The sequence below is a fragment of the Monodelphis domestica genome, chromosome 1, assembly GCF_027887165.1.
Source record: "Monodelphis domestica isolate mMonDom1 chromosome 1, mMonDom1.pri, whole genome shotgun sequence".
Lineage (NCBI taxonomy): Eukaryota > Metazoa > Chordata > Mammalia > Didelphimorphia > Didelphidae > Monodelphis > Monodelphis domestica.
In genome coordinates, this window is record NC_077227.1 from 32,079,702 (window position 1) to 32,102,528 (window position 22,827).

General features: G+C 49.5%; 1 protein-coding gene across 1 annotated transcript in view; it reads right to left on the minus strand.

The window, feature by feature from the left end:
• The window catches only part of AIFM2 (apoptosis inducing factor mitochondria associated 2), a 40,246-nt gene extending 17,419 nt beyond the window's left edge, over positions 1–22,827 (minus strand). The window contains exons 1-5 of the mRNA XM_056796528.1: positions 22,662–22,827; positions 9,321–9,496; positions 8,787–8,902; positions 7,690–7,809; positions 6,679–6,771 (exon numbers count right to left, since the gene is read on the minus strand). Coding sequence (XP_056652506.1) covers positions 6,679–6,771; positions 7,690–7,809; positions 8,787–8,902; positions 9,321–9,495 — 504 coding nt within the window. The 5' untranslated portion in view covers position 9,496; positions 22,662–22,827. The remainder of the gene's footprint in view (positions 1–6,678; positions 6,772–7,689; positions 7,810–8,786; positions 8,903–9,320; positions 9,497–22,661) is intronic.

Genomic DNA, 22,827 nt, shown 5'->3' on the forward strand with positions numbered 1-22,827 from the left:
GGATCATAACATCTTGCTTCTCAGAATTTAATATGTACATTCTTACTATTAAAAAATGAAAGCTAGATGAGAATGATAGACCTGTGTATCATTTTATCCAGGATTTACAGGCTGTCATTGATTATGTGATAAAAACTCAACCTGTTGTACCAAGTCCAGCTGCTATAATTTCTTCCATTTCAAATCAAGCAAGATATTTCACTGTGGTAGACTTATGCTCAGCTTATTTTTTTCTCAATTCCTATTCATGAGGATTCCCAAAAGACCTTTGCTTTTATTTGGGGAAAGACACAGAAGACCCGGACTTGTTTGCTTCAAGGATTCTCAGATTCACCTAGTCAATTTTCAAAAATTTTAAATAGAGACCGTAAGAGTATAACATTCAAAGATAGCAAACTAGTGCATTTTGTGGATGATATCCTCCTTGAATCCCAAGTGCAAAAGTGTGTCTTAGAGATAGCAAGATTCTTTTGTTGGAATTGTATAAGCATGGGCATAAGATCTCCAAAGCAAAATTATAGTGGGTTTTGCCTAGAATGCAATAACTAGGTTTTGTGTTATCAGAGGGTTCAAGGAGTATCACACAAAAAAGAATACCCAACATCCAAAAGTTGACTTCTCCAAAAACTAAGAAGCAGCCCAGAACTGTTCTTGGAACAACTGGGTTCTGTAGACAATGGATACCTGGTTATAGCCAGATAACCAAGTGTCTAACTGATTTGACCAGGAACACAGAACCTGAACCTCTGAAACTTATGCCTGAACATTTGCAAGCTCTTGGTAAGCTTAAGGAAGCCATTTTGTCTGTTCTATCTTCGGGTATCCCAGACTATGCAAAACAATTCCAATTATTTGTTAATGAGACCAAGGGAATAGTTTCTGGGGTATTAACATTGACTTTGGGACAAAGATTTCATCATATTGGGTATTATAGTTGTCAGCTTGACCCCATAGCCCCAGGTACTGTACCTAGTCTAAGAGGGAGAGCTGCTGCTCCTGTGTTAGTCCAGAAGTCAGCTGATTTAGTTTTGGGATGTCCATTGACTGTATATTGTTCATATCAAATAGAAGCACTAATGAGAAAATTTTGCACTCAAGCTTATTTAGATCAAAGAATTTCTAAGTATGAAAATATTCTCCTAGGCAATGAGAACATCCAGTTGAAGAAATGTAGTAGTATTAAATCCTGCTACACTTCTTCCTGATCTACCAAAACACGATGAGCCATTACATGAGTGCATGGAAGTAGCTGATTTGGTGGACATGCCTAGGATGAATTTGAAAGACACTTTTATTGAAAATACAGGCTTGTTTTTGTTCACTGATGGTTCTTCATATTTATGTAATGGTATTTGTTGTACTGGTGCTGCAGTGGTCACAGAATTTGAGACCCTGTGGTTTGGCTCATTACCTGGAAATATTAGTGCTCATGGAGCAGAGCTAGTAACATTGAAGCAAGCCTGTCTTCTAGCTGATGATAAGAGTGTAACTATCTATTCAGACTCTCAGTTGCTTTTTCAGTGTCATGCAACAGAGAAAATCTGGAAACAGTGTGGTTTTAGTACTGTATCATGAAAACCAATTGCACATGCAGAAATAATAACTGAATTGCTGGATGCTATCCAAAAGCCAAAACGGTTGGCTGTAATTCACTGCAAAAGCCATACTTTTGGTAGAGACTCAGTGTCTAAAGGAAATCATAGAGCTGATATAACTGCAAAGTATGCAATTCAAAAGGCTCCAGTTTATGTAATGAATCTTTCCACTACTGAGTCTGCTGATTTACAACAAGCTTATATAGACTCAGAGATTCAAATAAGGAAGGAGAAATTTGAAGCTAGGAAAAAAACATGGTATATGGGTTGCAGGCACTGGGAAACCACTCTTACCAAAAGATTTTTACACCTACTTTTGTAAAAAAAAAAAATTCATTTTGGTATACAAGCTATTGTAGATTCTGTAAATAGAAAATGGGTAGCACCAGGAATAAGTACTGTTGCAATTAGGATCTGTAGTAGCTGTTCTGTTTGCCAAAAGTTCAATCAAGGTACATTCAGAAAGAAAGGTTTAGGTGGTGGATCTTTGGCATACTGTCCATTTGAGAGTTTGCAAATAGATTACATAAGCATGCCAAAAGCTGGAAGATACAAGTTCTGCCTTGTAATTGTTGATTAGTAACAAAGTAGCCTGAGGCTTTTCCATCTATTACAAATACAGCTAGCTTTGTGGTAAAACTGTTGCTTAGGAAAATTATTCCTAGATTTGGTGTTCCAATTACCATAGATTCAGACAAAGGATCTCATTTTACTCAAGATATTCTGAAAAGAGACTATGAGACTCTGGGAATAACACCTCGGTTTCATGTTCCTTATCATCCTCAAAGTTCAGGTTAAGTGGAATGTTTGAACAGGGAACTCAAGACTATGGTGGGGAAAATTTGTGCTGAAACTCATCTAAAGTGGCCAGATATTCTTCCCATGGCTTTGTTTTTCCTGTGTACAAGATCTAGAGCAGATCTGCATGTATCATTTTATGAAATGCTATTTAGTCATGCTCCTTTACAAGCAAAAACTTGTAAGACTGTTTATACATCTCTCTTGGGGGGAGATTGTCAAAATGCTACATATTTAATTGCTTTACAACAAAGGCTTAGAAAAATGTATGATATGGGAGTCTTGATCCAATCGGGTCCATTGGATTATTCTCTCCATAACTTTCAACCAGGTGATATGTGAAAACTTTTTGCCAAAACATCAGATACACAAGAAAGTTGGGTTGGTCTTTATACTATTGTATTAATTTTACCTTCCTCAATGAAAACATTAGGAAGAGATTCTTGGTTCCATTGTTCTCATGTAAAATTAGCTCATAGAAATGATGATGAGAGTGTGGAAATAGTAGAGGTAGAAGAAGGAGAAGAGTTGGTGAATAGCTGTGAAGTGGAAAGCTAAGATTTCATTAGTCAAATTGAGTCTACAGTCAGAAAGAACAATAAGGAGAGAACCATTCCTGTGGAAGAGGAGATTCCTGAAGAAGAAGAAGATCCAAAGACAACAGAGGACATTGTGCAGAAAGTGACTGATTTAGAGAAGACAAGGACATAGAGACTTTTAAAGAGAAATTTTCAATGAAGAGGATCAGGTGATTAATGGATAATTGGTTGTAAGATTTTGTTAGGTAATATTACATATTCATATTATAATGCATTCAACAGTACATGAAATTTAGAGAAGAAGAAATTTCATCAGACAACATGAGAAGATGGAAGATCTAAAATTTTGGTAGATATATTGCATACAACAGAAATATAACACAACACAACATAACCATATACATATAAACATAAACATGGTTAGGATACATTGATTCAAGTAGTGAATCAATGAATAGTTACTTGTCATCCAATTTAGTTATATATAAGTGTCTATGTAGGTATATGGATACTGTTTAGATTTTAGATCGGTTAGAATAGTAGTAGCATAGGTAGATAGGTTCATTTTTAGATTTCATTAAGATATAATATCTGAATTCAGATGTTCTGATATTAGGAAATATATAGGGTATAGTTAGATAGATTAGAGTTTAGGGTTGATAAGTTAAGGTAGGTTGGAAAATTATATTACAACATGCATTAAATATTGCATATGACACATTACATATCACAAAAACATGTAAATAGATATGTAAATATAGGTAGTATGTATTATAGTTAGGGTTGAAAAACTGCATTATAGGGTATGTATATGTGTATATAAATATGTGTGTATATGTAACATGTGTGTAAATATTGTGCATTGTTATGTATGTATAGCATACATGTATATTGTGTGTATTATGTGTGTATATATACATTATGCATGTGCATAATATTTGATACTAAGTTCTCTAGATAATTAGAAGCACAGTTCTATGTAACACTTTGAGTTTTGTGTAATAATAATAATAATAATAATAATAAGGTTTTAATTTAAATTAAGATTATTTTGAAGTTCCATCTACTTTTGAATGTATTTTGCATAAGTAAGTTTTGATGGATTGGTTTAATTTTTTTTTCATAAAAACTTATGCAATGTTGTGTTTATTGTACTTTTTCCAAATTTTCTAAGTATTGTGTATGCATTTCTATTTTGATTTTTTGCTTGTTTTGCTTTTGCATATGATTCCTTTGTATTTTGAACTTTGTAACTCTTCCTTATATAATTTTTTCCCTTTTTCCTTTCCTTGGTTTGAATCCTTAGAGTAAAGTAGTGTTAGATAGGCTAAGATAAGTGAGTGTAGGCTGTTTATTATTTGGGCTAAGAATTTTAGTTTAGGTGGGATATAAGTTTGTTAGTGCACAAATGCCAAAGCATTGTTTTCAACACTATTTTGGCTTTGTGCAAAGGGGAGAAATATTATAAGGAAAAGTTAAATTAAGGAAGAAAGTGTGTAAGTTTGCAGAGAGAAGTGGCATGAGACCAGCAGGAAGATTCTGGAACTTTGAAGGAAAGGTTAAACTGGTACTGAGGCTGTTAGCTACTCTCTCTCTGGAGATATATAGAGGTGGTAGCTGTTTTTCCTTAGTGGCTGATCCTATCCTTGTTTCTGTCCTGCTGACTGTCTTGGTTGCTGTATTTCATCAAAACAGAACCTGGTGATTCTGACCAACCATCTGCAGTAATTGTGAGACCAGGCCTGGGTCCTTTTTGGATCTAGGACATTCCCTGGGTCCTATCAGGCTTACACAGACCCTTTTCTTAAAACCAGCTAAGGGGGGTTTAGTTGTAGCTTAGCCAAGAAGGAGAGGATTAGTGTAGGAAAAATCATTCTAAAGAAAGCTCTGTGAAGAGACATTAGATCCTGGGGTATTTGTTAGAAAATTAGCTTTAGGTTATTCCATACCCTTCTACCCTATTCTCTTTAATTAAACCCACTTTCCCAATTCACCGAGTGGTCTGTGTGTATATTCTCAGACAAGGCTCTGCCTGGCTGGATTTGGTTGGTCTTCCCAAACCACAGATAATCTTCTGATACTGGTCCAACACAATTCATTCCTTTACATCCCCAAACTACCCTTCCTTTTACAGAATGGATCCAACCATTCTGGAAGAAAATTTGGAATTATGCCCAAAGGGCTATAAAAGAATGCCTGCCCTTTGATCTGGTAATACCACTACTAGGTCTGTATCCCAAAGAGATTTTTTAAAAATGGGGGTGGACCTGTTTGTACAAAAATATTCATAGCCACGCTTTTTGTGGCGGCAAAAAAAAAACTGGAAAATGAGGGGGTGTCCCTTGATTAGGGAATGGCTGAACAAATTGTGGTATCTGATGGGGATGGAACACTATTGTGCTGAAAGGAATGATGAACTGGAGGATTTTTATATGAATTTGAAGAACCTCCAAGAACTGATGCAGAGTGAAAGGAGCAGAACCAGGAGAACATTGTACACAGAGACAGATACATTGTAGCAAGATTAAATGTAACTGACTTTGCTACTAGCAGCAATGCAATGACCCAGGACAATCCCAAGGGACTTCAGAGAAAGAACTGTGGGAGCAGAAACGCAGAAGAAAAGATGATTGATCATTTGTTTATATGGATATAGGATTGGGGGTTTGGAGTTTAAAAGATGACTCTATGACAGAAATGAAAGCATGGAAATACATTTTGAGTAATACTACATGTATATAACTCAGTGGAATGGCTTGTCAGCTCCAGGAGAGGGGAGGGAACACAAATCTTGTAACCATGGAAAAAAATTTTTAATTTAAAAAAGAACCATGAATTCAGACAAAAGTCCCTTCCTCTGTTCCAAGATGTACCATGGAAAATGTGTTCATTTTATTAGGTGTTTAAGTTCCCATTTTCATAAATGGAGGGAAAAAAGTCTTTCTCATAAATGCTTTAAAAAATGCTTAACTGTCTGAACCAATGGAATAAAGTGATTTCTTTACCTAAGGTCATACAATCTGCTAAGGGGAAAGCGAAAACCTGAGAACTCCTAACTCAAAATTCAGCATTCTTTCCACCAACACTAATAATGATATGAATAAGAGAGCAGTGAGGTGGTTCAGTGGATTGAATGCCAGGAATAGAGAAGAGAGGGTCCTGGGTTCAAATTTGGCTTCAGACACTTTCTAGCTGGGTGACCCTGGGCAAGTCATTTACCCCCATTGCCTGGCCGTTACCACTCTTCTGCCTTAGAACGGATACTTTTTGTTGATTCTAAGACAGAAGGTAAAGGTTTGTTAAAAAATAAAATAAAATGCCTGTTGGTTGATTTATTCCAGAAATGTAAATCTGTCTACCTGGGAGGATTTGTGAGGATGGCCCAATCAGTCACAGCATCAGAGACAAAAGAGAAACAAACAGAAGAGGGAAATTTAGCCAGTGAAAAAGGAAGATCTGGAGCCAAGGGAGAGCTTCTGGGAGACAACGACATCACTCAGACATCAGCTAGCCCAAAGTCCCTCATTTGCCAGATGCCAGCGAAGCCTGGCAATGGTTCAGTGACTCTGTTGGCCCTGGGACAAGCCTGGTGGTGCCCACACTGGCACACAGACTCTATCGGGCCCGCTGGCATCCCCGGAGGCTCTACCTTCTGCCAAGGGTTTCCCCAACAAGGCCTCCCCCGGCGGTGCCCTAATGCCTTCCTGAGAGCCCGCCCCGAGGCCCAGGTCAGGGTCCAAAGGTACCTTTTTCTCAGGGTAATCGGTTTTCACTTCTGCGGCCATCTCCACCCCGGCCGAGCCTCCTCCAACCACCACAACGTGCTGGGAATTCTGGACCTGATGAAGAAGGAGGGAGGGAGGGAGGGAGGGAGAGAAGGGAAGGAGGGAGGAGGGAGGACAAGAGGTTACACAGGGAGCTCACTCCCAATTGCCGTGCCTGGCTAGTGGCAAGTCGTGAGTCACAGCCTGACAAGAGTAATTACGATTATCCGTGGAACGACGTTAACTCGACCCCTTTAAAGGCCTTCCCAATTTGGCTCTCGTTCTCTACAGCCACGGAGGGCCTCTCGAAGCCGCTTCTCTGTCTGCCTTGGCTCTGGCTGGCTCCACGTGCGGGTCACCAACAAGAAAAGGAATGAGAAGGGGGGAGGGGTGAAACAGTGGCATACAGGAGTGGCACCGGGTCAGCCTGGAAAGGGAAGGGTCCCCGCTGGGGTGGGCCTTGAATGCCCCTGCTCTCCCCGAAGGCCACTCTTCCCTCCAACGGCTTTAACTTCTTGTTGGTAGATTTTTGCTCAGATGGAGCCCGTCGGCCTCTCAGTTCTGGTTTTGGCCTCCAGGGCCGAATGCTGGGCCACAGCCTTCTCTTCTCTGGGCTGACCCTCCCCAGCTCCCTCAGCATCCTTTTGCTGTGACCTAACTCAAGGCTTGTCTTTCTTTCCACTCACAATAACAATGATATGAACAGAGGGCAGTTTGGTGAATAGAGAGCCAGGCCTGGAGTTGGGAGGTCCTGGGTTCAAATCTGACCTCTGACATCTCCTGGCTGTGTGACCCTGGCCGAGTCACTTAGCCCCCACTGACTAGTCCTTACCCCTCTTCTGCCCTGGGACTGCTGCTTAGAATTGACACTAAGATGGAAGAGGTGTTTTTTTCCTACATAAAATAAAATAAGACGCCTGTGGATTAACTTCAGAATTCAGCCCACCCCAGGCTCCCCCTCCCCCCGAGGGGCCCAGGCCGGTGCCATCTCACCTGCCTCACCATCTCTTCATAAGCCTCGACGGCCTCCTGCAGGGTGGCCACCTGGTTAAATTTGCCGGGGAAGGAGCCGCGGCTGCCAGTGGCCAGGATGAGGTGGGAGAAGGGCAGGGCCTGCGAGGAGAGTCAGAGCCCGTCCAGTCTCCGCGTGAGCCTCCCTCCCAGCCCGGGAGACTGAGTCAGAGAAGCTAGTTAGGGGCTGGGAAGGGTCTCAGGCTGGACTGGAACTCGGGCCTCGGGACAGGAATTGCTTCCTCCCCCCATGGACCACCTGGGGGTTTGCCCCAAAGCCAAGGGCTAGAGGCACATGTGGACAAGACCTGCCCAGGTTCAGGAGATGCCCCAGGCACAAGAGCCGGGGAGGAAGGGCCGGGCGGGCCAGGTGCAGGCCCAAGGCCCGGGCCCACCGGCTGTTCTTGGGGCCCTGCGAGCCTGACCCTCCTCCACTTGGGTGCGGGGACATCAGGGGGCTGAGGACAGTGAAGGGCTGGCTGGGGGGCTGAGGGCAGTGAGGGGCTGGCTGGGGGGCTGAGGACAGTGAGGGGCTGGCTGGGGGGCCTGAGGGCAGTGAGGGGCTGGCTGGGGGGCCTGAGGAGTTCACTGGGGGGCTGAGGGCAGTGAGGGGCTGGCTGGGGGGCCTGAGGGCAGTGAGGGGCTGGCTGGGGGGCCTGAGGAGTTCACTGGGGGGGCTGAGGGCAGTGAGGGGCTGGCTGGGGGGCTGAGGAGTTCACTGGGGGGCTGAGGGCAGTGAGGGGTTCACTAGGGAGCCTGGGGTACAGGGAGGGGTTTCTGGGGGCTCTGAGGTGCAGGTCAGAAGCCTGAGTCCCCCCTCCCCCTCCCCGACTGCCCCCTTTCTCTCCAGTTCTGGGCCGAGTCCCAATGCTGTCTGGTGAGAAGCCGCGTCCAGGCGTGGGGAGTGAAGGAAGCCTTGCTGGACCCTCCCTAAGGGCTGCCCTGCACACGGGGTGCTGGGAAGGAGCCCCTCTGTCAGGCCATCTGCACACATTCTCCCTAACCCTAATGCTCAGATGCACCGGCCTCAGTTTCCCCCTCTGCCACCTGGCCTTCGGGGGGGGGGGGGGGGCACCTACCTCCCCGCCCCGGAGCAGCACCCTCTGCTTGTCCAGGTCCAACCCCTCCACCAGGCCCTGCCGGAAGCTGTCCTGGAAGCTCTTCGTGTAGGAGATGAACGTCTTCTTGGCAAATCCTGGGGTGCAAACATTCGGTGGAGGGGGGGGCGGCGCTGGGGCTTCTCTGGACCAAGCGGCCTCAGAGGGGGCCTCCAGCGCTCCCCCCACCCTCCCCAGGCCGACAAAGGGCTCTCCTCCCTACAGCCCAGGGAGCTAAAGAAGGAACCACGGATATCCCCATTTCACAGATAAGGAAACTGAGGCTGGGACTGCTCCAGGTCCCCCGACCAGGGAGCACGGAAGAATCCCCTCTCCTTGGGCAGGGATGTCTCTTTAGTTTAATCCCTTCAGCCAGGAGAGCTCTGGAGAAATGCTGAAGGAGGCCCCGTTGGGGGGTTCCATCCCCTCCTGGCCTCCCCACACAGACTCTGTGACTCCGCTGGAGAGGGACCCCTGGGCGGAGGATGCCCCCACAAGGGTGGGGAGGGGAGCTACCGCTCTCGACAGAGGCCCGGAGCGCCGCCACGTTGTGATGGAAGGAGTCTCTCATGTCGATCAGCATGAAGGGGACCCCCCAGGCCTGGAGCTGGCTGGCGGCCGCGATGCCCCCGAAGCCGCCTCCGACAATGACCACATGCACGGACGCGTCCACGGAGACCTGGGACCCCATCCTGGTGGACAGACAGACAGACAGACAGATGGAGCCGGTCCCAAGGGCCAGACGGCTCAGGACAGTGAAGGCAAAAGCTGGCCATGGCGGCGCTGACCACTGGGCAGAAGACCGAAGGGTGGACCCCAGGACGCAGGCGCAGGTGCAGGCAGCAGGGCTTCCCTCTTCTGTTTCTCTGCTCCCAGAGAGGCCTCCTCCGTGCGGAGGGGGAAAGGGCGGCTCTAATAAACAACCATCCATAAACCAAAACAAGGAGATGAGAGCCTCCTCCTCCGGGGAGCCCCGATCTGCCCCTCAGAGCCTCCTCCTCCGGGGAGCCCCGATCTGCCCCTCAGAGCCTCCTCCTCCGGGGAGCCCTGATCTGCCCCGCAAAGCCTCCTCCTCTGGGGAGCCCCACTCCACCCCGCAGAGCCTCCTCCTCCGGGGAGCCCCACTCCACCCCGCAGAGCCTCCTCCTCTGGGGAGCCCCGATCTGCCCCACAGAGCCTCCTCCTCCGGGGAGCCCCACTCCACCCCGCAGAGCCTCCTCCTCCGGGGAGCCCCACTCCACCCCGCAGAGCCTCCTCCTCCGGGGAGCCCCACTCCACCCCACAGAGCCTCCTCCTCTGGGGAGCCCTGATCTGCCCCGCAGAGCCTCCTCCTCCGGGGAGCCCCACTCCACCCCGCAGAGCCTCCTCCTCCGGGGAGCCCCACTCCACCCCACAGAGCCTCCTCCTCTGGGGAGCCCCGATCTGCCCCTCAGAGCCTCCTCCTCCGGGGAGCCCTGATCTGCCCCGCAAAGCCTCCTCCTCCAGGGAGCCCGATCTGCCCCACAGAGCCTCCTCCTCCAGGGAGGCCCACTCCACCCCGCAGAGCCTCCTCCTCCGGGGAGCCCCGATCTGCCCTGCAGAGCCTCCTCCTCTGGGGAGCCCTGATCTGCCCTGCAGAGCCTCCTCCTCCGGGGAGCCCCGATCTGCCCCTCAGAGCCTCCTCCTCCGGGGAGCCCTGATCTGCCCTGCAGAGCCTCCTCCTCCGGGGAGCCCCGATCTGCCCCTCAGAGCCTCCTCCTCCGGGGAGCCCTGATCTGCCCCGCAAAGCCTCCTCCTCTGGGGAGCCCCACTCCACCCCGCAGAGCCTCCTCCTCTGGGGAGCCCCACTCCACCCCGCAGAGCCTCCTCCTCTGGGGAGCCCCACTCCACCCCGCAGAGCCTCCTCCTCTGGGGAGCCCTGATCTGCCCCGCAGAGCCTCCTCCTCCGGGGAGCCCCACTCCACCCCACAGAGCCTCCTCCTCCGGGGAGCCCCACTCCACCCTGCAGAGCCTCCTCCTCCGGGGAGCCCCACTCCACCCCACAGAGCCTCCTCCTCTGAGGAGCCCCAATCTGCCCCGCAGAGCCTCCTCCTCTGGGGAGCCCCACTCCACCCCGCAGAGCCTCCTCCCTCGCCCCTGAGAGCCTCCTCCAGGGAGCTCAGCCAGCCCCTGCTCACTCAGGTGGGGGAAGGCACGAGGGTGCCATTGGGGATCCCCCAGGCCCTGCGGGGGCTCCAGGCTGCCATCCTCAGCCTTCCCAGGTGTAAAGAAGGCCCTCGCTGGGCCTCTGGGAGGGGAAGGCCAGCCTGTGGCGCTGGGCTGACGGTCTGCCTGCTCTCTCCTGCGGGCCTCGGCTGGACTCTCTGTCGGGCGGGTGAGGGCCCCGCACGACACTCCTCTGACCACCCGCTGCCGCCGGCCCCCAAAGTCCAAGGCTCCCCTCGACAGGTGCGGAGGAGCAGGCCGAGGGCTGCCCACACGATCTACTGGCCACAGCTGGCCTTGGGGGCGCATTAGAGGCCGGGCTGACCAGCTGAGGCGAGAGGCCTCGGATTCTCCCCAAACTCACAGTTCGGGGGGAATCCGACGCCCCGCAGGACTAGGTGGTGCCTCGGCCCAGAACCACGAAGCCTCCGACAGGGCCTCCCATCGCCAGCCTGGAAAGCAGCCTGAGCAGGGTCCAAAGCAAGGCCTGTAAACGTGCCCCCAAAGCCCCCTGCAGCTCCCAAGAACCTGTGCCTGTCTGTACTCTGCAGCCAGCCCCGGTCCATGGGGGGAGGAAGGGAGGCCCGAAGGCGAGGGGAGGAGGCCGCTCAGGCCTCCCCAACCCTGCCCAGCCTCTGCCACAGGCCCCCACTGGCCCTCGGGGCTCCCAGAGCTGGGCTCAGAGGGAACGGTGAGAAGACTCGGGGGACAGATGAGGAAAGACGGGCCAGGAAAGCGAGAGAACTCCCCCAGGAGGATGGGCTGGGACGGGGAAGGCCAGGGAGGCACCACGGCCGGCCTCTGCCGGGGACTTCAAGGCTCCACAGGGCGCCCCTGGCAAACAGGAGCCTGGGCCGGCCACCCCCAGAATGGAGGCAAAGGGCGAAGACGACTTGCTGGGGCGCTCCGCCCTGGGCCCTGCCAGCAGCCGGCACAAGCCATGGAAGCCCATTCTGCTGGGGAAAGTCAAGTCCACAGGCCTTTAGTGAGCCCGGCACCGGGTACAAAGGCAGGTTTCCAAGGGGGCAGCAGATCGGGCTTGAGCCCAGGCTCAGACGAGGCTCAGGGGCTGGCTGGGGAGGGGGACGCCAGGGGGAGAGGCCTGCAGCTGGCCCATGGAAGGTCCTGTGTGATGGGGGCTCAGACCCTCAAGCCGGTCCCCCTCCCCACTTTCCTTCTCCCGTCACAGGCCTCCTCTTGGGGGCTCCAATCCGGCTCTTCCAGCTACCGAGCCAGGATGGCAGAGTAGAGGCAGGGAAGCTGGAAGCCCCCCGAAGGTCCCTCCGACCCACCCTGAAATAAAGCCAGAGTGACAGGAGTGAGAGAACCACAAGGAGATGCCCAGGGAAGCCACTTTGGGGAAGAGAAGCACCTCAAGGGAAGGCAGAGAACATGGGGGGCCCCGGGGTGAGAGGGGAGCCCAGCCAGCCCGTGGCTACAGCAAGGGGTGAGAAGCGAGCCAACAGAGACCCCACACACATCTGCTAGGCCGGCTTTGGAACCTGAGCCGAGACCCTGCCTGGGCAGAGAGGGGCCCCAGCTTGCAGTGGGGTCCAGGACCCCCACCCAGGGAGCTCTGTGCAGGGCAGCCTGTGGCAGGGACACAGATCGCAGGTGGGGGCCTTCAGTGGTCCCAAGGCCGGCCCCAGCGCCTCGCCAAAGACTCAAAGCCTGGGCAGTGTGCTGTGTGCGGAGCTGACCAAGTCCAGAGTGAGCCGACGCTTCCCCCAAGGCTGAGGGGCCGCTCTCAGGGCAGGACGCTGCTCAGAGCTCCTGGAGCTCAGGGCCTCGGGCCGCCCTGGAAGAACCTCAGAACCAAAGCTAAGGGGAGCACGGAGGCCGGACCAAAGCTGAGCAGGTGCCCTTGGCGCCACCTGGAGAAAGGCTGGCAGAGGAGCAGAGAACAAGGAAGCCCCCAGTGAGAGACCAGCTCGGACTCAGGGGAGGACGGGCAGAGCCAGGCAAGCGCACAAAGTCCAAAAGGAAAACATGGGTCAGATGCCGATCCTGGAAGAGCTCAAAGAGGAGGTCCAAAGCGATGAAGAGAAACGAGAGCCAAGCCGGGTGAAAGGCAAAAGGAGGCGCCAAAGCAGACGGAGGAAAATCATTCCTTAAAAATCAGAACAGGATTTCCGGGTTAAGATATATAGACTGCCTCAAAAGGTAAAAAAAAAAACAAGTTCAGATGGATGAAGGGACTCCACAGTAGGGCGCAGCATTGAAGGAACACGAGATTTGGGCATTTCCATACTATTAGGGGGTGAAAGAGCTCCCACCAAAACATGAGCTGATCCCCCCGACCCCACCTAAGGGGCCAGAGTCAGAGCCAGCATGACAGCATCAGAGTGAGCAAGGAGTAATCTCTAGCTCCTTGGGAGCTGACTAAGAATACCAGGGACTTACCCTGAGAGCAGCTAGATTTGAGACCCCAGGGGGCTAAAGAGTACAGACCTCGGGCACAGAGATAGAGCAGAGAGGGGCAGCACACAGTAGAAGCTATGGAGACTCGAAAAGTAACCTCAGGAAAAAACCGAGCTCCATAGCTCCATACACAGAGAGCCTGCCCTCCTCACTCAGACTTCTGACTGGCAAGGGAAGGAAAAACCAGCATAGTAGTGGCCAACACTGCCCAAGAACTATAACCTTCAACCACCAAAAAGAACAAGAGAAAGGCACTGACCCTGGATAATTTTTTGGAGAAAAAATCTAAACTACAGAAGAAATCAAAGGTGACAAGCAAGTAAATGCATTCAAACCTTAAAAAAAAAAATGGGAATTGGTCACAAGCTCTTGAAGAGTTTAAATCTGAGATTATGAGAAAGATAGAAGAGATTTGGCAAGAAAAATGGGAAATAGTTCAAAAAGAAAATAACAGTCTAAAAGACTTAGAAACTCCCATTTGAGGAAAGAAGCCCAGAAATCAAATGAAATGATAAGCAAATTGGAGACCAAAATTAAACAGCTGGAAGCTATGAAAAGCAGGATAGACCAAACTGGAAAGGAAAATCAAAAGATTATAGCAGAAAATTCAGTCTTTAAAGACCAGAATTGGGCAAATAGAAGCCAATGATCTCTCAAAACAGCAAGAATTAATAAAGCAAAGTCAAAAGATTGACAAAAATAGAAGGAAACATGAAATGTCTCACTGACAGAATGACTGACCACAAAAAATGGGCTAGAAGAGACAATTTGAGAATCATTGGTCTACCTGAAAACCCAGAAATAACAGACACTTGGACATCATACTACAAAAAATTATCCAAGAAAACTGCCCTGCTGTTCTTGAACAAGAGGGGAAAATAGACATTGAAAGAGCCCATAGATCACCCTCTACACTAAATCCTCAAAAGACAAGCCCCAGGAATGCAATTGCCAAATTCAAGAGCTTCCAAGCTAAGGAGAAACTTTTACAAGAAGCCAGAAAGAGACAATTCAGATTCAATTCAGACAATTCAAGGAGCACCAATCAGGATTACACAAGATCTGGCAGCTTCTACACCAAAGGACCACAAGGCTTGGAATATGATATTCAGAAAGGCAAGAGAATTGGGTCTTCAACCAAGAATCTGCTCTCCATCAAAACTGACTGTATACTTCCAGGGGAAAGTATGGGCATTCAACAAAATAGAAGATTTCCAAGTTTTTGCAAAGAAAAGACCAGAGCTCTGTGGAAAGTTTGACATCCAAACACAAAGACCAAGAGAAACCTGAAAAGGTAAATAAGAAAGAGAGGGGAAAGGAAAAAATTACTTTTTTAATCAGAATGGGGCCACTAGAAGTGAATGACTTCAGGAGATGTCCAGAAGCAACAAAACAAAATGGAAAGAATGAAAAATCAGAAAAAAAAAACAGAGGCTGGTGGGGAGTCTCAGAGGAGGCTTCCCCAATCAGTCAAGGGCCCAGTGGCCGGATTCGACAGAAGATCTTGGAAGTGATATAAGTAAGAGAGCAGATGAGGTGGATCTGCAGGGAGATGCAGAAAAAAGATTCTAGAATGGGGGAGAGGGGCAGGAAGTATGAGACAGTTAACTGAGGTTGGAGCTAGGTTCTTCTCTGGTTTGATCTGGAGGGACTGGCTGCTTTCCCTTGATGGCTGTTTCTACCTCGTCTTTCCCATCCTACCTGCTTACCTGTTGGCTTGTTGTCATCTACTGAGCTTCCTGGTGTGATCCTGAACCATTTGGGCCATCTGTCTGCCCATCTGGATCCAGGACCTCTCTCCGTGCCCTGTCCTGCTGTACTGCCAACCCCCCGCCTCTATTACCATCAAAAAGGGGGCTGGATTAGTGTAGCTTTATCTATGTTGGGGACTGGGGTCCTTAGACAGATGGGCAAGGATCAGGTTAGCTCGAAATCTGTGAAGACATATTTAGATCTGGGGGTTTCGGCCGTTGACGTTAGTTTACAATTATCTGGAATTCCCATTTCACCTTTCCTTGCTCAATAAATCCAGCCTCCATCCCTGTCACATAGTGGTCTGCGTTTGTCACCTCAGGACAGCCTCTGCCTGGCCTGGGTCTGTTAGTCTGTCAGGCCACAGCCACGCCTGGCACGGCCTTCCCAGCTGATGCTGGCCCGACTTGTGCCATCTAATCCCATCCCCAAACCAGCCTCCATGGCAGGTCCCCCAGGCCGGCCTCGCCTCCTCAGCTGGGCCCCGGATGGCTTTTGCTCCTATTTCAACAGCCGCTGTTTCCACAGAGATGTTTCTCCATCCACAGCCAGGCTAAGGCCAACCCGGAGAAGGGCCAGCTGGGGGTGGTGACTGTGCCAGGCAGGCCCTGCCCGCACCAGGCTTCTTCACCAGATCTTTTTAGATTCACATCTTATCCCATCTCCCCACTCACAAGGTACCCTCCCAAGGAAAGAAAATGGGTCAGCAAAACCCCCTCAAGGGAGTCCTCCTACAGGCCTCAGTTTCCTCATCTGTTAAATGAGCAGATCGGACCGGACACTCTCTGATGTCCCTTCCAGTGCCAGGCCTCCCAGGGGTCAAGTCTCGGGGCACAAGGAGAGCCTGCGGTCTGCTCAGTTATTACCCAGTCAGTTCCCTCCTACAAAGAATACTGGCAGGGATATCTGGAGATGGTACAACTTCCTCAGGCGTGTGCCCAGCAGCGGGACGGCTGGGCCAAAGAGCAAAAGGACCATCCCTGAGGGGCCCAGACGCCCGGTGACCGCAGGTGCCCACAGGCTGGCCCGCCCCAGGCTCCGGCTCTGCCTCTGCCTCGTCACCATGGAAGTGAGCTCAGTCTGGCCCACGTCAGCCTGTCTCTATGAAGCATCTGTCTGTCTGACTCACTCTCTTGTGAGTCCGTGCCTGCCTGCCTCTGGGTCTGTCTCTGTCTGTCTGTCTCTGTGTCTGTCTGTCTGTCTTTGTCTCTGTGTCTGTCTGTCTCTGTGTCTGTCTGTCTGTCTTTATCTCTGTGTCTGTCTTTGTCTCTGTGTCTGTCTGTCTCTGTGTCTGTCTGTCTGTCTTTGTCTCTGTGCCTGCCTGTCTCTGTGTCTGTCTATCTCGCTGTCTCTTGCCTCTGTGTCTCTGCCTCTCTCTCTCTCTCTCTCTCTCTCTCTCTCTCTCCCTTGCAAAGCCTTTTGAAAAGGTCTCTGCAGTCTCTCGGCTCTCTTCTCAGCCCTCCCCACTGGGCTTCTCCGGCTCTCCTAAGGTCATCCTTTCTTTTGGCTCCCCTGGCTTTGGAGACTTCTCCCTTCATTCTCTTCCCCCCCCCCTTTTTTTTAATCCCTTTAAAACCCTTTTTAAACCCCTGAGATTTTCTGTCTCAGGAATAACTCTAAGACAGAAGGGCAAAGCTAGGCAACAGGGGTGAAGTGACTTGCCCAGGGTCACCCAGCTAGGAAGCGTCTGAGGCCAAATTTGAACCCAGGACCTTCTGTCTAGAAGCCTGGCTCTCTATCCACGGAGCCCCCCAGCTGGCCTCCCCCTACCTCCCTCCTCACTGTCCTTTCTTGGGTCTTCATCCTCGTCCCAATCCCCAAGTAAGAACGTTGTCCCGGGGTCCTGGCTGGGCCTCCTCCTCACCTCTCTACACTCTCCCTGGTCTGGCCATGTTGCTGGCCTCCAGGACTTCCCCTGCCAGCTTTGAGCCAGCCGCCTCTGCCTGGCTCCCTCCTGAGCCCCAGCGCCAAAGGGCCGTGGCCTGGGCTTCTCCCACTGCCCCATCCTCGGCTCCATCCCTGGGCTCGGGGCCATCGCTCATCACTGGGAGGGTGTGAGGTTTGCGGTTCTGCCTCCCTGGCAGACGTGGCAGGTACGTTCTGGTTCTGTTCACGAGGATGTCTGCCCGGCCCCAGGCCCCAGCAGGGGCTGAGATATGGTGGTGGGCAGCTCTGACCCTTCCTCTGTCCCCTCTGCTGACCACAGGATGACCCTCCCTCCTGGTGCAGTGGGAGGTGGGGGAGACTTGATCGAATTAAAGGCAGCATCCTCTGCTGGATGAATGGATTTAAAATTAAGAGACCCAGCCCTAACTAACCATGTGACTGTGGAGAAGTCACTGACTCTCTCTGAGCCTTAGTTTCCCCATCTGTAAAACAAAAGAACCAGACTAAACCAGGACTTCCTAAACCCCCTCTTGTTTTTCTGTCATGGACTTCTTTGGCTGTCCTATGAAGATGGTGGATTCCCTCCCTTAGAATATTTTTAAAAGCATTGAATTGTGGGCAGCTAAGTCATCCACAGATTGAGAGCCAGGTCTGGAGAGGAAGGGCAGCCTGAAGGCCAAGGGGCAACAAGGTAGCTCAGAGAGAGAAGGTTCTGGGTTCAAATCAGACCTCGGACACTTTCTAGCTGGGTGACCCTGGACAAGTCACTTCACCCCATGGTCAAGCCCTTACGGCTCTTCTGCCTTGGATTCCCCACACAGTACTAATTCTAAGACAAGTTTAAAAAAAGGATAAAATAGAGGGGATCACAAAGGAAATCCAAGACACTGAAAAGGAGTTATCCAACTATTACTAAAAGCAAATTCACAGATCCCTGTGAGATGCAGCTCTAACCTTCCAGGTGCTATGCTTGAAGCCTCTCCTGGTTCTGCCCTTCTAGGCTCTGGGACCCCCGACATCAACACGTTCCCAGGGTTCCCCGGAGGGCCTCTGGGATGACCAATGGGATGACTTGGCCATGGGCAGGGCAGCACTCCAGGGGGATTTGGAGGGGCTTGAACAAAGGACCCTCTCACTCCCCCCAGAAAAAGAGCATCCAGAGTCCCTGCAGATGAAAGCCAACGATCTCAAACTTGCTTATGTGGGCTTTTGGTTTTATAAAATGACTCACTCACAAAAATGAACACTATGGAAATGGATTTTGTGTGATAATACATGGATAACCCAGATCCAATCGCCTGACAGCACCGGGAGGGGAAGAGAAGGGAGGGAGGGAGAGAAGTTCAATCATATCACTTGGGAAAACTTGCGTGGAAATGTAGCACAGCTAATGGGGAAAAATAAACCAAAATATTAAAAACATAAAACAAGGGCCTTAATTTGGGGACTGGCCTCGATGCCCTTTGGGGAGGCTCTCCCAGGTCTGAAATTCCAGGAATCATAGGTTTTGGCAGCACTAGCTACCAAGGCTTCCTTTATGCTTTACAAGGAAAAAATGTTACTTCTGGATATTTCTAATAAACAAGCAGCCTTCCCTTTGGTCAAGTTGCTTACGCTTCGATTTCATGATGGGTCACATTTGCTTTCCCTGGGATGGCACACAAAGTCATTTAAAGTGTTACTCAATTCATTTTGCAATAATATATTTCTTAATCCTCTTAGATCTCACCATGGAGACAGGAGGAAGGAGAAAAGAATTTTATCACTTTTTTACATTAAAAAGAATTCAGGGGACAGCTAGGTGACTCAGTGGATTAAGATCCTCAAGACCAAAGGTCCTGGATTCAAATAGCTACTTCCTAGCTGTGTGACCTGGGCAAGTCACAACTCCCATTGCCTAGCTCTTACTGCTCTTCTGACTTGGAACTGATAAACAGCATTGATTCTAAGCCAGAAGGTCAGCAGTGGCAGAGAAATCAGCCAAGTCCTCCAGGAGGAGGGGTGAGATCTATCCTGCTCATCCTATAGTTCTTTATTTTTTTTCCTCTTCAGGAATAATGGACTGAATCTTCTCTAAGAAATTTACACAGAAGCAGCCCTGCTCCCCCAGAACATACTTGTCCCACCTTGGGGGAACTCCTTAAGAACTCCTTAAAAAGAAGAATTGGTCAGATGGAAAAAGATTTTTAAAAAATGCACTGGAGAAACTTCTTGAAAGACAGAAATGGCCCTTTGAAAAAAGAGATACAAAAATTGACTGAGGAAAAGAACTCTTTACAAAGTAGAATTGACCAAATGGAAAAGGAAGTACAAAAGCTCACTCAAGAAAATCATGCCTTAAAATCAGAATTGGGCAAGTGGAAGCTAATGACTACATGAAACATCAAGAAACAATAAAAGTCAGATGGATGAAAAAAATAGAAGAAAATGTGAAAGATCTCATGGGAAAAACAACTGACCTGGAAAATAAGTCCAGAAGACATAATTTAAGAATTATTGAACGACCTGAAAGACATGATAGGGAAAATTAAAAAGCTTCAATATCATCTTTCAAGAAATCATCAAGGAAAACTGCCCTGAGATTCAAAAACCAGAAGACAAAATATAAATTGAAAAAATCCACTAATCATCTCCTGAAAGAGATCCCAAAAGGATAAATAAATCCTAGGAATATTATAGCCAAATTGCAGAGCTCCCAGGTCAAGGAGAAAATATTGCAAACAGACAAAAAGAAACAATTCAAATATCATGGAGCCACATGTCTTAGCAGCTTCCATATTAAATGACTAGAGGGCCTGGAATATGATATTCCAAAGGGCAAAGGAGCTAGAATTTTGACCAAAAATCACTTACCCAGCAAAACTGAGCATAATCCTTCAGAGGAAAATACAGTACTGTATCACAAGGATCAGTCACTATGACCGAGTGGGATTATACCAGGAAGGCAGGACTGATTTCATATAGGAAAACTACCAGTGTAATTGACCATATCAATAACCAAACGAATAGAAATCACATGATCATCCCAATAGAGGCAGAAAAAGCCTTGGAAAAAATACAGTACCCATTCCTCTTAAAAACACTAAAAAGAGGGGCAAGCTGGGTAGCTCAGTGGATTGAGAGTCAGGCCTTGAGATGGGAGGTCCTAGGTTCAAATCTGGCTTCAAACACTTCCCAACTGTGTGACCCTGGGCAAGTCACTTGACCCCCATTGCCTAGCCCTTACCACTCTTCTGCTTTGGAACCAATACACAGTATTGATTCCAAGATGGAAGGTAAGGGTTTAAAAAAAAAACACACACACACACACTAGAAAGCATAGGAATAAATGGGCCTTTCCTTAAAAGAACAAGTATCTATCTAAAGCCATCAGCAAGTAGCATCTGCAATGGAGACAAGGCCATGGATGGCCCCTTCCCATTCCTGGGGACCTCCCCTTTCAACTGGAATCCCCAGGCCCCCATAAGATCAGGGGTAAAGCAAGGATGCCCACTATCACTGCTATTATTTAATATTGTACTAGAAATGCTGGCTTTCGCAGTAAGAAAAGAAAAAGACATTAGGGGAACACAGAATAGTCTACCTGTCAGATCTATGGAGAAGGGAAGAATTTATGACCAAACAAGAGATAGAGAACATTACAAGATGTAAAATAAATAATTTTGACTATGTTAAATTAAAAAGCTTGTGTATAAATAAAACCAACATAACCAAGATTAGGAGGGAAACTGTAAACTGAGGGAAACACTATGACAAATCTCTCTGATAAAGGTCTCCTTTCTTAAATCAATAGGGAACTCAGTCAAATTTATAAGAGTACAAGCCATTCACCAATTGATAAATGGTCAGAAAATATGAACAAGTAATTTTCAGATGAAGAAATCAACATCAATAATCACATGGAAAAAAAAATATTCCAAATCACTCTTGATTAGGGAAATGAGAATTAAAACACCCCTGAGGGACCACCTGACATCTCTCAGAGTGGCCAATAGGACAGTAAAGGAAAATGATACATGTTGGAGGGGATGTGGCAAAATTGGGACACTCATACATTGTTGGTGGAGTTGTGAGAACCAACCATGGAGGGGGGGGCATTTTGGAACTATGCCCCAAAGCCTATAAAAACTATGATCCTGTAATGCCTCTACTGGGTCTTTATACCAAAGAGATCCTAAAAAAGGGAGAGAACCTACTTGTAGAAAAGTATTTAAAGCAGCACTTATTGTGGTGGCAAAGAATTGGAAACTGAGGCTGAACAAACTGTGGGATACGATGATGACGGGATACTACCTTGCTGTAAGGAGTGATGCGCCAAAAGAGCTGAAAGACCTCCCTGGACTGATGCAGAGTGCAATAAGCGGAATCAGCAGAACAGTATCTGGTAACAGCAGCACCTGCGAGGATCTCCTGTGACTGACTCGGCTACTGGCAGCAATGCAATGAACAAGGACGACTCTGAGGAACTGCAGCTCCAGAGAAAGAACCGCGGGAGTGACCCCAGCGGACTGTCCGCCCAATAGGCACTATTGGGGGGGGGGTGTAGGAGAGGCTCTTACAACAAGGGCCAATATGGAGAGGGCTTTGCAGGCCTGTTTACCGTCTTCCAGAGGGAGGGGGAAGAGACACTTTGAATCTTCTAATTTGGGGAAATGTATGTTGAACATTGTTATTTCTTTGAATTTAAAAGATATCCCCAAGATACAGAAACACAGTATTCCTCAATCTGTAACCTACAGATAAACACAAACGATATTCATGGTCCGGGGCACCGGCTGGCAGAGAGCCAGGGGCTCAGCCTGCGGCCAGGAGGGAAGGCAAAGGAGGGCACAGGGGGCAGCTCATGCCAAGTAAGAGGCAGAGGGCCTCTGCTGGCAGCGCCAGAGTTTGCAGGAAGCGGGTTGTGTCCACTGAGGCTGGGCCGAGGACTTTGGTAGTTGACCTAGAGGAGGGGGGCAGTAGAGTTTCCGGAGACGGGTTTGCCGAGCCCCTAACGTCCAGGAAGGGAATTACCGGTAAGTCCCGTCATCCCTCCCCAGCCTTCCTACCGGGATGCACGCTTCCTAGCTGGGACCGCCCCCCCTTTATCCTCCAGGACGCGGGGTCCTTCTGTGCCCCTGGCCCTTCGCAGGTGTTTGCTGGATCCATGGCCGGGATAGCATGCGAGTCCAGAGCCCAGGAGCCCAGGGTTCGAGTCTAACTTCTAAGCCGTGCGCGCTGGGACCCACTTCGCCCCTCGGTGCCCCCGGCACCTCCTGAAGGGAATCAATATTGAGCTGAGAAGGTGACTACCTGCGGAGGGAGTTTCCCCACCGGAATTCCTTCCAGAATGGAATCACATAACAGGAAAGAAACTCCCTTTCCCCGTGAGGATCAGTCCCTGCCTCCCTACCAGAGAGGTTAAGCCGCTTTCCCCACGTCTAGCGGGAAGGAGAGGGAGGCGCCGGAATTCGAACCTGTGTTCAAAACTCCAAGTTTAAGTTGTTTTCATTTCGCCACCCTACGACGCCTCAGCTCGGGACGTGGGGGAGGGTCGGGGGACTAAGACCCTAAAGCGTCCCGTCCTGCCCCTGGGGGCTCCCCGGCTCTCTCTCCTCTCTCCCTGGGTCTTACCTGGAATCCCCGCGAGTTCCCGAGCTCGTACTCCCCACAGCCAGCCGCGGCTCCCAGCTCTGGGCGGAGCGTGACTCAGCGTGGCCCCTAAAGGGAGGCCGGAGAGGGAGAGGGAGAGGGAAGGGAAGGGAAGGGGAGACGCCGCGGGCGAGAGAGCTCTGTCCAC